Source organism: Peromyscus maniculatus, chromosome 21, assembly GCF_049852395.1.
Source record: "Peromyscus maniculatus bairdii isolate BWxNUB_F1_BW_parent chromosome 21, HU_Pman_BW_mat_3.1, whole genome shotgun sequence".
NCBI lineage: Eukaryota > Metazoa > Chordata > Mammalia > Rodentia > Cricetidae > Peromyscus > Peromyscus maniculatus.
In genome coordinates, this window is record NC_134872.1 from 28,169,732 (window position 1) to 28,186,989 (window position 17,258).

Sequence of the window (17,258 nt, forward strand, 5' to 3'; positions counted from 1 at the left end):
TGGTGAGTTTGGGGCTAGCCTGGGCTATGCAATCAGATGCTATCTCAAAATAAAAAAATAAAAAAAAAAACAGAGATTTTATCAGACACAGAGGAAGATGGAATAGCATGAGGAGCAACTTTTGATGAAAATACTAGACACTTGGCTCAAGTCACACAAGAAAATCCCACAGGCCTCAGTCACACTGCTTCACCTTGAACACCTAGTTAAGTCACCCTGCCTGCATCCTACAGACATGTGGCCCACACACACAGATCCCCGAGCAGGCTCTTCCTAAGACTAAGGGATGAATGACATGCTCCGTTACTGCATCCACAAGCTCTATGGAGGTTCCCTAGCAGTTGGAGCAAGCTCACCTGACAGCCTGCACCTCTTCAGATATCATCACATGATCTGCTGCCACACTCCTGCCTCCCCTGCTAACACACACACACACACACACACACACACACACACACACACACACACACACACACTACAAACTCATCTCATTTCCAAACTCAATACCCAGAGGCCAAGCCAGGTTGAAAACAGGTGGTGAGGGTCATAAGACAAAGGATTCCTAGGAGCTAAGCTATATACAGTGCCTGGGGTCTGCCCTCGGTCCAGCCTGGGCTACAGGAAAACAATGTACTTTTTTTCCTGTACCACACTGCCTGGTACTACCCTGGTGAGGAATGAAAGGCACCACCAAATGGGTCTCTGGTTAAAACACTGCACAGTGGCAGGCACACGGGGAACCAGAAGCCGGCGAGCTCAAAGACTAGCACACCGGGAAGGCAGAGACAGCTGGCGGCTAGCATTGCCTATTTCCTCCATCTTCACCAGGGACTTGCTATATATAGTGACCCCAAATCCACCAGGCTTCCGGGAACCTCACTTGCTATCACAAGCTCACGCCACAGGCAGACCCTGTGGTTGTCTTGCCCTCTAGGAACTTGACACAGAAACCATGCTCAGTCGTGACGCTCTTTGTTTTGGCCAGGAGACTGAGGTCTGAAAGTACTGGACACACACGCATCCAGGTAACAAACCTAGCATCTTATTTGATCCCCCAGCACCCTCTCCAACCACCTGTCCCTAAGAGAGGGGTCCATTCTTTGGGCAACACCCCAGCAGTGGCTAGAGATCTGAGGCCACGGGACAAGCAGGCTCACATCTGCGCTTTAACCACAAAACCTAAGGATGCAGAAGTGAAAAAGAGGGGGAGACGCAGGTGGCAGAACACCCCACTGGAAAGCTAAGTAAGAAAATCGAGGCACGGCGGCATGCCTGCCTGCAAACCCCACACCAGGGAGATGGAGAGAGAATGGTCGACCTGAGCTGTGAGACTCTTGTCTCAGAGAGAAAATGATGGGGGAGGCGGGGCTGGCTCAGGGGGGTAAAGGTGGATGGCAAGCCTGAGGATCCAGGTGGGGGAGGAAGCAGGGAAAGTACCTGAGACACACATGGTGACTTTCAAACAGGGGAGGGACCTGTCCTGCCTACATCAGGGAGCTGTTTCTAGACCCCACAGTACCTTGGAGGGCCCTCCTTAACACAACAGGGGCACACCAAGGGAAGGGCTGGGCTGCCGTTTCTTAGGCAGTGACATCCAGCCCCGAAGTATTTATCAACACCCAGTGTAGTAATTACCCAGGGCTGGAGAGATGCCTCGGCGGCGGTTAAGACTGCATTCTGCTCTTGCAGAGGACCTGAATTAATACCTGTAACTCCAGCTCCAGGAAGATCTCACTCTTCTGGCCTCCGTGGGCACCCATACTCATGTACACACACACACACACACACACACACACACACACACACACACACACACACTCAAAAACAAAACTAAATCTTTTTTAAAAAAATCACCCCAAACCACTTTCTGGCCAGTTGTTTCCCAAAATACGTTCGCAGGCAATGTTTTGGCCTTTCTTCTCACCCCGCCCCCCCCCCCCCCACACACACACCCTGGCCTTAAAACCAACTTCCTTCTGAGGTGGTTGGTTAGCTCCCTCTAAGAAAGTTCTTAGAATGTTTGCCTGAGCTCCTAGCGGGTCCTGGTTCAACCTGCCCTTATTCATGTCCTTACAGCCGTCAACAGCACTCAGCACGCACAAGTTAAACCACACTTCACGTCAAGGGCCTGACACCAGAGTCCAAGCCCTGGCTGCAAAAGCTCTCCCTGGGGGAAGGAAGAGGGGGGACGGTTGTCTTTCCTTCACCCCTTTAGTCTGCTGAGATAAGGTCTCTCTATATATATGCAGCTCAGGCTGGCCTCAAACTCAAATCCTCCTGCCTCAGCCTCCCTAGTGCTGAGATGAAGAAGTATGTCAACCATACCTGGCTTCCGTCTTAATCCTAGCACTTGTGAGGCTAACAAAGGCCTCTGTGAGTTCAAGGCCAGCTTGATACACACACACACACACACACACACACACACACACACACACACACACACACACACACACAGTTAGTTCCAGGCCAGCCAGGACTGGCATGTGAAACCCTTTCTCAGTAACAATGATCACACAAACCTGTAATTCCAGTACTTGGAAGACTGAGGAAGAAGGACTACTTACTATAAACTAGGGCTAGCCTGGGGCATCGGTGAATACAAAGCCAGTCTGGTATTCATAGAAAACCTTGTCTCAGAAATGCAAAACCGAGGCTGGGTGTGGTGATACACAGCTTTAATCCTGGCACTCGGATGCAATGGCAGGTGGTTCCCCGGCTAGCCAGGGCTACGATGAGACACTGTCTCAAACAAAACAAAACAAAAATGGCTAAAAAAGGTTGATACAGCTCAATGGCAAATAGAGCACTTGCCTAGCCCATGTGGGAACCAGGTTCAATGAAATAACCTGAAATAAAACTAGATAGCAGCAGAATTATATGGTATTAAGAATGACTGACGGGAGTCCGGCATTGGGTTTCACAGCGGCCCCAGATGCCAGAGACAAAACACTCCCAGAGGGCTGGTGGGATGGCTCAGCAGGTAAAGGTACTTAGTGCCAAGCTTGATGGCCTAAGTTTGATCCCCAGGACCCACATGGTGCAAAGAACTGACTCTTCTTACAACTTGCACACTGTGGCATGTGTGTCTACACATGTACAAGTAAGTAAATGTGTGTGTGTGAGTGTGTGTGTGTGTGTGTGTGTGTGTGTGTGTGTGTGTGTGTGTGTGTGTGTTTAAGAAACACTCAGAACTCAGGTGTAGTGGTTTACACCTAAAAGCCCAGCATTTGGGAGGCTGAGGCAGGGGGATTATGGAAGCCAGTAGGTACTTAACAAGAGCCTGTCTCTAGAACAAAATGAATCAACAAGATGACTCCATGGGTAAGATATGCGTGCTGCCAAGCTTGGCAACCCAAGTCAGATCCCCGGAACCTGTGTGATAGAAGGCGAGAACCCCCAAAAGTTGACCTCTGATCTCCACACTCACACCACGGCACATGTACACCTACCACCCTCCACCCACACGTACACAAATAAAACAGAAGGCTGAGAGGCAAGGATTGCTCACAGAGCCCTGTGTGGTCTGGGCACTCTTGAGACATCTTGAAGGATTTAAAGCTTCAGACTAAGACTCCTTAGGCCTATCACATCCCCTGAGTAACGTTTAATTAGACCTGTCTCCCAACCTAGCTCGGCCACTTCCTGTGCAAACAGCCTTAAGCAAGCCACTGCTCTTCCAAGCCTGTGTGTGTGCCCCTAAACTGAAGCTTCTGATGTCGGGGGACCGACTGTGAAGAGTTAAGATGATCTAATCGTACACCAACACCTCAACCACCACCCCCTCATCTCGCGGGGACTGGAGGGGCCGCCTTGCCCTTATTTACGTGGTGCTTGCTTCTAGTCATGTGCCCTGGAGATCTTCTTCAGGGGATCCGCCAGCATTACCCGACACCTATAAAACATGTGCTGTCACAGAACACAGTGAGTGCCGCCGTCGTCAGCTGCAGCCGCCAGGACAGCAGCAGGATCTCCCGGTGACCCACCCTCCTGATCAGAACTGAGGGCTCACACCAGCTGGACCGGAGCGGTTCTCTCGGCCCACTGGACATTTATTTTATTGGGGACGTGGGAGAGCAGAGACCTGGACAGCTATAGGCCATCAGACTCGGAGGCTGTTATCACTGACCCCAAGGCCCAGGAGTCACGCACAGGGAGTGAGCCCCAGGACATCTGCCTGGTTTCTCTAGGGGCAAACCAAGTCCTGCACAAGTCAGAACAAGGGGAGGCCAGCACGGAGTAAACCCCGCAGCTGCAGCGCATTGTGACCTGTAACACTGGGCAGCGGCTACCAGCTAATGACCCTGCAAGGAACTCCCCACACCAGACTCACTCTTCAGAACACACCTGGAACTTACTCTTTATTTTGTGCACATGTGTGTGTGCATGTCACAAGTGTGCACGCATGTATGCGTGGAGCTCAGTAAGTGTCATTCCTCAGGAGCATCTACCTTGTTTTTTGACACAGGGGTCTCTCACTAGGACCTGGGGCTCACTCACATATTACATCACAACTGACAGAAAGCCCCAGGATCCACCTGTCTGCCACCCCAGTGCTGGGACTAAACACCACCGTATGGGGCTTGTGGAAGCTAGGGATCAAACTCGGTCCTCACGCTTGCTGAGCCCTGGTCCCGGTCCAGCAACCCATTACATGCAGAAACACCTACCTACTTCTTTCTACACAAGCTGCTCCTTTTCTTGAAGGGCAAGGACTACAGCCGAGACCAACCAGGACTGAACCCCCAGCCTGGCTGTATACTAACCCCGATAACTAGCTCATATCTGCACGAATAGGAACCATCTATGGACCTCTGTGAAGATGAAATCAGGAAGCACATGGGGTCTCTGGTACCTGGGCAATTCTGAGATCTACATGGCCAAGTATAAACCATGGCGGGGAGGGGCACGTGGCGGACACCAGGGGAGAGAAACCCAGGTTCTAGTATTTACATTGCAGCATGAAACCGTTTTTCCTCAGGTTACTTCTAAACTCAGAATGGCCCTTACAAATGGTTAAACAGTCACTATTCTGGACACAAGACAAGCCATACCCCCACATGCATCTGCCTCTCTCACACAGAGGCCAGGATGAAAGACTATACTTTGCAATCTCCTCTGCATCAGGTCTGTTCATGAGAGGCCATTACATCTCCCATGAAACTTAGATGCATTGGCTAGCACCTCACCAGCCATGTTGGACCATGACGAAGGAAAGAAAAGAGGGCCAGACCTCAAAGATGCAAAACGTGAGGCTGAGAGAGCCTGTCTCGGAGGTCTTCTAGGGGAGAGTCAAAGCTAGCCCACCAGGCTCCTGGGTGTCTGTGTTAGACGATTCTATCCGACTTCAGCAGCTGTAATTCGAGGTCTCTGTTTCTCACAGTCAAAGCTAAACCCTACTGATGCACACGCCTAATCAACGCTATGTTCACCAGAACATCTCCAAACAAGTCGTCATCATTTATCAGGCTTGCCTCCACTGAGGGCATGGCAAGTCACGGATGCAACGCCACCACCTTGCCTGGAACACGCACCTACCCGCTATGCCATGAAGAGCCTCTATAACTGGACCATCCTTGTGCCCTTCCTCTTAACCATTTTATGTAACCTGTGCTAACACCATTTGAATCTGGTCACCAAAAGAGTAAGAGGGAAAATGCTCAGGCTCCCTGAGCAACTGCGTTCCACAGCTTACTGCATCTGCTGCCTGGGGAATGCATCACCATGGCAACAGCCACGCTGCTTAGAAACAGAGAGAGAGGCAGTGTTACCCTCGCTCCCCCAGACACTTCTCAGGGAAACGGATACAGGGCAGCGCCTGTCTCTCCACTCAACTGGGTCCCCGAGGCCTTCACTGGCATGAAGAAGTTGCCTCCTTACAGAGTCCTGCTTACAGAACTTGAACTGAGTTGAACTGTATAGCTCTGTGAGACCTCAACTCCAAAGAAAAGGATTCTGATAAGGTTCTTCCTGCAAATGGGTCACACATCAGATGATCAGATAAGCTTCCAGATACTTAGATAAGACTGCAAGGGCAACACACCCTGTCCTCAAGGTCAGCTCAGGCTCCAACCAGGCGAGAAGGTACAGACAAGGCCAGAGGCACAGCGGCATGGTTCTAGAACCTCAGGAGAGCTGGTCGTTCATGGCAATGCTCCACTGCTGGCCCAGCAAGTGTCAGGTTGGGAAACAGACTCAAGTCAGCCAGCCTCACTCACCAGCATGGACCTGCACACCGAGCCATGCAGCCCTGGCAACTGGCATCACTGGAGATGACCGACCAGGCACACCCTACCAGTGGGAAAATGATCTGAACTTGACGTGTGTAGCTGCTCAGAGCGAAGGTCTCAGACACAAGCGTGCCGCAGCCTACAAAGTCACTCTGGCTCCCTTTGATGGAAACCTAACACGTCAACCCTCCTCTGGTGACTCCAGTTGAGGCGGGCGGCTAGAACGGCCCAGCATTCATTCAGTTTGGCTGCTCAGCTCTCCCACTGCCCTCATGAGGTCTAAGTCAACTTGCCGTGAGTAGAAAGCTACCTCGGGAAGGGGCTGGCTATTCTGGCTGCAGCCCATGCCCATCAGCTACTGAAGGTGCAGTCTAAGGAGTACCGCAAGCTTCTCACATCAATTCTTCTTTCCAGAAGTACCTTACGTGTGGCCCAGCAGACCAAACAGAGGCAGCTGTGTGTTAAAACAACACCAGGCAGGTGTCGAGAGGTCTGGGGAGGAGGAGCGCGGGGCCCAGTGGTTAAGCACTGGCCTAGCATGCACAAGCCCTGGGTTCTACGCCCAGAGACGCACCCAGTCGCACACGCACACACTCGCACTGACCCCAACCATCCACAGGAGCGAAAGCTCTCTGGAGTCTGCAGTGACTTCTGCACGAGTTCGTCCCGAGGGAAAAACTTGTCTCCTTCCTGGGCTTTGTCACTCGTTTTCCCGTTATTAGCGTGCACAATGACAGACAGGTGGCGTGGTGACAGTCTCGTACAGCACTGCCGTCTGCCCACAGAGGTCTCCCTGCACTGCCCACTCAAATCAAACCCTGAGAACTCGAGAGGACCGCCAAGCTCTGAAAGTGTGGGGAACCAAACCACTTCCCCAAATTACAGCTGGTTCCCTTTTCAGATTCACCTCGCTTCCTGGGTCCTATAACCTACAGAAAAAATCATCTCCCACAGGCATTGGAGGGGGTGTCCCTCCAGCCCTGCCACAAACTACTGTGAAAGCCAGTATTTCACCAGAGCCCAAAGAGTCACACTGGATTTGTCAACTCTCAGACACAATCTCTTAACGCTAACGTCAGAACATAAAACGCTTCATTTAATCCTGATAAAGATTGGATGCACCCAGCATGAGGACGCGGGCCTGCAATCCCAGCTATTCAGGAGGCTGAGGCAAGAAGGTCACAAATCAAGGCGTGCGAAGCTACAGGACTAGGAGTTCAAAGCCAGCCCATGACACTTATTAAGACTCTGTCTCAAAATAAGCGAGCTGGGGGCCGGGCAGCGGTAGCGCACGCCTTTAATCCCAACCCTCGGGAGGCAGAGCCAGGTGGATCTCTGTGAGTTCGAGGCCAGCCTGGGCTACAGAGTGAGATCCAGGACAGGCACCAAAATTGCCCTGAGAAACCCTGTCTCCCAAAAAAACAAAAAACAGCAACAACAACAAAAGAGAGGGAGAGAGGGAGAGGGAGAGGGAGAGGGAGAGGGAGAGAGAGAAAGGGAGAGCGCTAGAAATGTAGCTCATCAGTAGGGAGACCGACGGCTTAGCAGCACAACTAGCAGGAGAGACAAGAGAGAAGCAGACAGACCAGGTATGGTGGCAAACGGCTTAATTCCAACAGGAGGAAAGCTGAAGGAGGAGGGCTGCTATTAGTTTGAGGCCACCCATAACTACAGGAGAAGACCCTGTCTCAGTCTACTCTGTGAGCACTGAAAAAGCTAAGGTGATGTAACACCTTTTAATTACATGTTTTAAAGATTTATTTTACTTACACGTATGTGTGAGCAAAGCGCCAGTGAAGGCCAAAAAAGGGTACCCGGTTCCCAGGAACTGGGGCTACAGCCAGTGGTGAGCTGCCATGGGGGGACTGGGAATCGAATTCAGGTCTTCTCCGAGAGCGGCCAGTGCTCTTAACCACTGAGCCATCTCTCCAGTCCCTAATGACATTTATATGTTTATATGTGCATGCACAAATCCTCACCACAGCATTCGTGGAGAAGCCAAAGGACGACCCGTCAATTCTCTTCCTTCCACTATGCGAGTCCCAGGGACAGGACCTAGGTAGTCCAGGCTTAGTGGCAAGCGCCTGTACCCGCTGAGCCAAGTCCCGGTCCCCTTTGGCACTGTTGGCATTCTGTTTCATGCACACTGCCCCCAGTCACCATGCACACCGGCACCCAACGATGCCCAGCACTGCTGTGTAATCAGCAGACACGGTGAGAAGCTTGACACTAATGCTCAAAGGAACACAAAGCTGTGGCAGCGTCTGGGTGGGATAAGTGAGGAGCTACTTCCAGCCAGCAGTGGGAACTCGAAGGCCACATCTGAGCAGACTTGACGGAACAGAGGGAGGGTATTTTCGGGGGAAGATGTACTTGAAGGAACAGAGGGAGGGTATTTTCGGGGGAAGATGTTCCAGGGAAGACCCACAAGGTCATGTACACTTAAAAAAAAATTTATTTAACTTACTCTGCCTGCGCACGCATACGAGTGTAGGTCAGACAACCTGCAAGTCAGTTCGCTCCGTCCACCATGTGAGTCCCAGGGATCAGACTCCAATCCTGGAGGCAAGGACCTTTACGTGCTGGGCCATCTTACCAGCCACCCCCACCCCCACCCCCTAACCACTTTAAACAGCTAGGGGGCATGACAACTAGGCAGGAATACTGGAAGAGGAAATGAGACTCCTGGGGAACTTGGTAAAAATCTGCCCAGTGTGCAGTCTGGTCAGTAAGTTGGTGTCTTCCCCTGCCTGCCTACCCTGTTATGACACAGCAAACTGCAAACCAGGAAGAGATCCCTCTCTAGGGAGAAGCAAACGATGTATGAGAAATAAATTCCTGTTGCTTACTTAATCCGAACACAAAACAGTGCACACAATTGGTAAAGCAAGCTAGGTGAAGGGTTTCGGGAGCTGGCTACAACTGCCATTGTTAACTGGTTTGTAAAAGCAGTGGAGAGCAGAAGTGACTCACCCCTGCTGAGGCAGAAGGATCACCAATACTTCCAGACCAATCTGGGCAACATAGTGAGTTTACAAGGCAGCCAGGGCTGAGTGTGAGATGCTGTCCCATGAATGAGATCCACATGATCACCCCGCACAGGGCAGGGGTTCCGCTTCTGTGTCTGGTTAGCACCCAGTCCGTGGCAGAGGAGACCAGTGGGTCACTGAACAAATACGTGGGGTCCACTGTACCTCCCCTTCCACTTCTCTGCATGTCTAAAGAGACCACAAGAAGCACAAACAGCCCGCATACGACCACTGCGGTTAAAGAAGGAAAAAAAAAATGAATAAATGATGGGTCTGTGGGTACAGTTCAGTGTGTGAGGTTCTGGAAAGAGGGAGAAAGGGCAGCGTATAACTGAATGAGGCAGTGAGGAGGCTATTGTTCTCAGCTGGTCCTTAAACCTGCTTTCTGGATGCTTCCATTATTACTCAATCCCAACAGCTGACCGACTTTATGCACGGGGAAGCCAGGCTCGGGACTTGAACAGACTCACCCCAGAATCCACAGTCCCTGACAACGGTTTAGACCCAAGTGTTTAGATACAAGCGGTTGGGATCCACCGAGGCCATTAAAGGCTGGCCTGGTAGCCTAACCTGGTTCAGCTACCTCCTAGTTGCTGGCTAACTACCCTACTACTGGTTTTCCTAACTCCATAATTACACCCAGCACACACATTTTTAATAAGTTATTTAAATTTGTTGCTAATCTACAGCATCCCTTGAAATGAAAGACGCCACGGCAATCACCAAGCCAAGGGCAGAGGAGGGTCACGATGCTGGCGGGACAATAGGGAGAACCGGATAACGTGCTTATCAGTGTGGAGCAGCCAACAGAACTTCACCAGGCAAACTCTCAGGGCAATGCAGGAAGAGAGTAACAATGAATGCCATGTGGCCTATGAAGAAATCAGGAGATCAAGTCCCTGGCCTAAGGCCACACCAAGTTGGCAATGAGATAGCACTCTGCTCCATGCCCAGCCTGGACTACTGACTACTGAACCTGAAGCTAGCCGTGGCTCTGCACACGTGTCTAATCCCCACTTGGGATTTCATAACAAATCCCAGGCTAGCCAAGACCAGCAAAACCCCGCCTCAAAAACCTTGACTCCAAAGGATTATATTCTGAAACCTCACTGGATTTGGCAAAAAAACAATGAATAATAAATAAAGTAACTAGGCCAGGAGGTGATGACGCACACCTTTAATCCCAGCACTCGAAAGGCAGAGGCAGGCGGATCTCTGTGAGTTCGAGGCCAGCCTGATCTACAGAGTGAGATCCAGGACAGGCACCAAAAGCTACACAGAGAAACCCTGTGGGGGGCGGGGGGGGGGGGCGGGGGGGGCGGGGCGGGGGGGGGGGGGTAGCTAGTGCTTTTACAATAGCCAGTCCCCACACCCACCACTGTGCTTTACCACTGCTGGTTTTGTTCTGAGACAGTTTCACAATGTAGATCAGGATGGACTCAAACGCACAAGAGCTCTGCCCCTGTGCTTCCGAGTGATGAGATTAAAGGGTCTCACCATGCAGCCCTGGCTGTCCTGGAACTCTACACAGACCAGGCTGGCCTCGAACTCAGAGATTCACCTGTCTCTGCCTCCCCAGTGCTGGGATTAAAGGCTCGTGGAACTGCGCCCTGCTGTACCCACCTTTTTAAGTGCGGAGCAGCTGGGGATCTAGCTCACTAGTAAAGTGCTTGCCTAGCACTCACAAGGTCCTGGCTTCAATGAGCAGTACCGCCACCAAATAAATCAATAAATAAAACTGTAATCTGAAATGAGGCACAGTGATAAGGTATGTGGTGGTATTGTGTTCCCCAAAATATTGTGCACCCTAATAAACTTATCTGGGGTCAAAGAACAGAACAGCCACTAGATACAGAGACTAGAAAATGGTGGCATTCACGCCTTTAATCCTAGCATTCCAAAGGCAGAAATCCCTCTGGATCTCTGTGAGTTCAAGGCCACATTGGAAACAGCCAAGCATGGTGACATACGCCTTTAATCCCAGGGAGTGATGCAGAAAGATATATAAGGCATGAAGACCAGAAACTAGCAGCATTTGGCTGGTTAAGCTTTCAGGCTTTGGAGCAGCAGTTCAGCTGAGATTCATTCTGGATGAGGACTCAGGTTTCCAGTCTGATGAAACACGATCAGCTGAGGAACTGGTGAGATGAGGTAGCTGTGGCTTGTTATGCTTCTCTGATCTTCCAGCATTCACCTCAATACCTGGCCCTGGGTTTGTTTTTATTAATAAGAACTTTTAAGATTCTTGCTACAAAGGCACACACCCATAACCTCAGGATTGGGGAGGCAGAGCAATCAAGATCGAAAAGGGGATCTGAGTTTAAGGCCAACCCTGAGCTGGACATGGTAGTATAACACCTTCAGTCCCAGCACTCTGGATGCAGAGGTGGATCTCTGTGAGTTCAAGACCAACCTGATCTACATTGTGAGTTCCAGGACAATAGTGAGACCCCACCTCAAAAAAATAGATAGATAAATAACTATAACTCCAGTTCCAGGGGATCTGACACCCTCACACACACACACACATACACACCCTCACACAACTTGCATGCAGGCAAAACACCCATACACATAAAATAAATAAATCTTTAAAAAAAAAAAATTGAGCTGGAGGTGTGACTCAACGGAAGAGCAGGTGCTTAACTTCCACAAAGTCCTGAACTCAGTCCCCAGTACCAAGAATAAAAACAAGCAAGCAGGTCGATGCATTCAGGGCTCTTGCAAATCCAGAATACCTAGCCCATGAGAAGAAGCCCTGAGTTCAATCCCCAATGGGGCTGGGGGCGGATATTGAATCAGTAACTTCCTGCCTGGTGGCCAGCGGGAGAACAGGCCTAGTTACGAGCCTAGAAGCCAATACTCTGGAACGCTTGTCAATAGCCCCCGCATCAAAGAACAGCCAGCCATTATCCAAGCAGCAGGCCTGGGCCCTGGGCACTTCCCAGGCATTCTCATCAGGTAGAGCAACAACCTGCCCTTCCTCTTCCAGTCCATTTCAGACACTGCCAGTAGCCTGGAACTCCAGTGTCTCACAAGAAAACGGAGGCATAGAGTTCAGAGTCTAGGGTGCTCGGCCCTTGAGTGAAAGGAAAAAATACAGGCTAAGTTCTCCTTCCCTGCACTAGACGATTCCCTCCAACTCAAATCCAACACACTCCAGAACAACCTGTCAAATATATACCAAGAACCTGACGAGACAGGCTGGGGAGGTGGCTCAGGAGTTTTGCTGCCCAAGCCCCAGGGCCTGAGTTCAGAGCCCCACACCCACACGAACTGGGAGTGGCCTGGCCGCACACCCTCACCTAACGCTGTCACTGTCTGTCGGGGCAGACACACAAGGATGGCTGCCAGCTGACCTCTCTAGTTCGGGGAGACCTGGACTCAAGGGAATAAAGAGAAGTCTGATGAAGTATGCCTGTTAGCTAGCCTTCTCTGGCCTTTGAGAGGCATGCATACCCCACGCCGCACAAACACACACACCCCAAAAAACAGAACTGACAGAAGCTAGGCATGGTACGGTGGCTCACACCTGTAATCCCAGCCAGCACTCCAGTACGTGAAATAGGAGGATGACGTTCAAGGTCAGCCTGCGCTACAAAGTTAGAGGCCAGCCTGCCTAGGCTACAAGCAGGAACCTGTCTTTAAAAAAAAAAAAAAAGCTACCTTTTGCTAAACAGGATTTTCTCAGCACCATCAGCAGGTGAAACTGGGGGTTCCTGTTGCTGTTCCTAACTCAAGCAGGCTAGGCTACGACGCGCTGCCTCCATGTGTACAGACACTAAGGGGGGTTAGCCACAGCCCAAGTGACAGCTGTAATGGCGTCTCAGCTTGAGTGAGAGCCATCTGCCCCATGCGGGCACCTCCGCCACCTCTCTATGCTCAGCTCACCAACGCTGACCCACTTGTTCCCACTGGAGCAGTCCCTCAATTGCACATCCTGACACTGAGATTCCCTGGAGCCAAGGTGAGCAAAGCTGTTTCCGGCCGGCAGGCCCAGACACAGCATGAATGGGGGGGGGGGGGGTCAGGGGGCTGCCACTGCAGACAGCTAAGGATGCCCTGTGCTGGGTAGGCTTAGCCTGCCACCATGTCACCATTTTGGAAATCGAATGCACAGAAATTACACCCAGCACAGAGTTTTTTGTTTTGTTTTGTTTTTTAATTTTTTAATATATTTTTTTAAATTGTGTGTGTGCGCTCGCTCTCTCTCTCTCTCTCTCTCTCTCTCTCTCTCTCTCTCTCTCTCTCTCTCTCTCACATGCACCTGTGTTCTGGAGATCAAAGGAAAGCCAGCCAGGAGTCAGGGCTCTCTCTGCCTCTACCATGTGGGGCTGTACATGGAGCTGAGGCCAGGTCTAACATCAAGCACTCACCACCTGTGCTGTGGCATTTGGACAGCCCTGCCAACGGAACATGAGCAAAGAGTGAGCATCCTGAGACACCACCACCCCACCCCACCCCAGTCAACAGCCGACGACTTCCGAGGCTGGGCACCCGTCCTCATTCCCTACGAAGAGGTTAAACTGGCTTTTTATTCTTTTAGCATGTCTTTACTTTCTGACTAGGAGGGAAAGGCAGGAAGACTGGACGGGTGAAGAGGAGCCCAAAACAAACATCTGTACCCCCCAGGCCTTTGTGAAGATAGGACAGGACCTGGAATATGCTAAGCACCCAGGACGGCATTAAAACACAAGCCATGAAATGGCTCCAGAGTCTGAGTGGCACCCTAAAAGTATTGCCACACTGAACCCACAAGGCCCTAAGAACCTCAGGGAGCACGCATGGGCTATAGTCACAGGCTCTCAGTGGTGGAGTCGTCAAAACAAGGTAGCATTCTTCCAGTTATCAGTGTAACCTTGGCTACGGTATGGGCCTGGAATTAGACCAAGGCCATCATAGGACCCTCCTACCTACCAAAGCACTCAGTGAAGAGAGGCCCATTTAACCAGACTCTGGTCAGAAGAACTGCATATGCAGATTTTATTTTTCCACAGAAACAATTAAGGGCTGTAGTGTGACTTGGTAGGAGGGTGCTCACCCACCATGTGTTAGGGTCCAAGTTCACAATGCCCCACACTACAGAAAGTGAAAAAAGAAGTCTGTTTTGAGGTGTGGGTGAATCAGAACTCACGAGGGATGGCATGACTCAAGGCCAACAGAATCATTTGCATTTTTCTTGCAACACTATCTCAATATATAGCGGAGGCTAGCCTTGAACTTCCTACATAGCCCAGGCTAGCCTCAAATTCAAGATCCTATATCAGCCGTCCAAATGCTGAGATCACAGGTGTTCGCTACCCTAAGTTGATCAATTTTTTTTTTCTTTTAAGCACATGTAATTCCCCCCACTTAGGTGGAGGCTGGGGGATCAGGAGTTCAAGGTCTTTCTCGGCTGAATAGCAAATCCAAGGTCAGCCTGGGCTATATAGGACACTGTCATCCCCAAAAAAGGTTAAGGCCACTTTGAGGTACTTACTTAGCCAGACCCTGTCTTAGAGAGAGCCCCCTCCTCCACTGAGTTGTTACAAGTAAACAGACCCTGAAGATGTTTACTTCCTTTGGTGGGTTATGACCTGAAAAGAGGGACTTGAGAGAAGCCCCTCTGTGGGGATTAAAATCTCAATTCACACCTGTCTGCGCGACGTGATGATTGAAATGAGGCTAGGTAAGGCAAGACTTATGGGGAATGATCCGCCATGGCAAACCAGGTGGCCTCTCCTAGAATCGAGGTGATGGACGCAGTGGGTGCCCTGGCGCTGCCTTGGTAACCGGCAGTGCTTTTAACAAAATCACCGGTACCATTTTAGAAACACAACTTCTGTGCCCTGCCCTCACATCGGCTACATAATAAAGACGGGCCAATGGCTTCCGCCAGACCAAGTAGGAAACATAAGAGGTTCGGTGCAATGGGGTCCACAAAAGCCCCTCCAAGACCTCCTACGCTCCGGAGTTCACACACATTCCAAGATCACCCCCGGCAGACACACAGGCTCTTCCTGCAATTCCCATGCCCGTGTAGTCTGAGGCAGAGGTCACCAGGCAACCTGGCCTGCAGGATGGAGCTTCAGGCCATGTCGATCACATGCGCCAGGACTGGGACAACAAGGCGGCGGGAGGGGTCACCCCATTCCCACCCTCCCCCACCCCCGCCCCAGGGAGAAGCGCGGCCGCCCGCAAGGCCTTGGGCAAAAGCCTGCGCACACACACACACACACAAGGGGACACGCCGCCTCCCCCATCCGCCCAATTGTCCCGACTCGAATTTTAGGGAGTCGGGAACAAGCGCCCTCAGACGCGGGGCCCCGGCCTGCGCCTGCGCACTACGCAGCCTCTCCAAGGGCGCCCCGGGAAGCGAGCGGAGGGCGAGGCCTGTGTTGGCCGGGCTGCCCTGCAACCGGGGTCCTGGAGACACCGCAGCGTCCCTCTCCACCAGACCGGGTACCCTCGAAGCTCACCGGTGACCAGAAGGCTGGCGAAGAGGGCGAGAGCGTACATGGTGCCGCTGCACTCCGCAGGCTGCAATGCGGAGCGTCAGCTGATCCGGGCGGATATAAATCTATCCCTCAACCCCGCCGCAGACGCCAGCGCGCAGGCGCGGGCCCCGCCCCAGCTGGGCGCAGCCTGACTCAGCGTGGTGCAGCGCGCCGCCGGCGGGGAGGGAGGGAGGGAGGGAGGGTGCGAGCGGGGCTGGGGAAGGGCTGGCCCGGCGAGGCGGGGGTGGCGGGGGTGAGGTGGTAAGAGGAAAGCCTATCAGGTGTCTAAATCAAGGTCAGGAATTATACGGTATCTAACGTGTCTCTTTCCCTTTGCAAGGTGAGGAATCCAGCCCAGGGCTTCTTGCAGCCCCAACATCTTTTTAAGGCTGACTATTTTTCCCCCTTTGGAGGACAGTATTTGCTTTTGGGACACGGTGTCACTGTGACCTTGTGTTGCCCAGGCGGACCTGGAATCCACAACTTCCTGCCTCAACCCCTCAGAGCAACGTTTGGGGGATTGATTTTTGTTCGCAGTCCCGGGTATTGAACCCAAGGCCTTATGTTTGCCAGCCATGTGTTCTACATTTGAGCCGTACCCCTTCCTCCAGCCCACTCTTTAGTTTTTATTTCGAAATAGGGGCTCACCAAATTCTCCAGGAAGGCCTTGACCCTGTAATCCTTCTACCTCAGCCTTCCTTGTATAGTGGTGGTTAGTTTCTTGAGACAGGGTCTCCTGTAATCCAAGGAGGCCTACAATTGGCTGTGTAGCTGAAGATTCATGTATCCCAGGCCGACCTCCAACCTCATTGTGCAGCTATCAGTCACCTCTAACTCTTGATCCACCCTGCCTTCACCTCCTGAGTGCTAACTAGGATCACAGGCACCACCATACCTGTTTGATTTAGTGCCCGGCACCAAACCCGGGGCTCTAGGCATGCTCGTCAAGCACTCTATCCACTGAGATACATCTCTAGCCCCATTGACTGTGGCTCTTACCATTTTGACAGATGAGAATCAAGAACAAACAGGTGTGCTCACCTCGGCAGCACATAGACTAAGAAAAAAAAAGGACCGACACAGAGAAGATTAGCATGGCCCCTGTACAAGGATGGCATGCAAATTCGTGAAGCGTTCCATATTAATAAACAAAGAACAAGCAGGTTACAGACTTGCCAAAGTCCGCACACTCAGGATTCAAGTTCACCACCTCCCATTCTGCAGTTGTCAGTCAATCCAGACTCGGAAAACGGCAAACAAAAGAAGCCTTTATGTGTGATCTTGAGGACTACGGATTGCAAGATAGACTCCAAGGTCTCTGAATCAGTGTTCAAGAGAAGGCAGGGAGAAAGTTCTGAACGTGTAAGCAGTAAAATGAATGAATGAATGAATGAATGAATGAATGAATGAATGAATGAAAAAATAAAAATTTATTTTCAGGAAACCTGTGTGGCTAGGAGAGAGAACAGATGCTGCAGAACAGGGACTCACGACTGATGAAAGATGAAAACAAGAATGCATGCCGG

The 17,258-nt window shown here is 51.4% G+C and overlaps 1 protein-coding gene and 1 pseudogene across 1 annotated transcript in view; one reads left to right on the forward strand and one right to left on the reverse strand.

Moving 5' to 3' along the window:
* Positions 1–15,904, reverse strand: part of Psap (prosaposin) — a 29,754-nt gene extending 13,850 nt beyond the window's left edge. The window contains exon 1 of the mRNA XM_015990296.3: positions 15,715–15,904. Within this exon, the coding sequence (XP_015845782.1) occupies positions 15,715–15,754 (40 nt within the window). The 5' untranslated portion in view covers positions 15,755–15,904. The remainder of the gene's footprint in view (positions 1–15,714) is intronic.
* Positions 15,905–16,765: 861 nt separating this feature from the next.
* On the forward strand, positions 16,766–16,878 carry LOC121824920 (U6 spliceosomal RNA; annotated as a pseudogene).
* Positions 16,879–17,258: the final 380 nt, after the last annotated feature.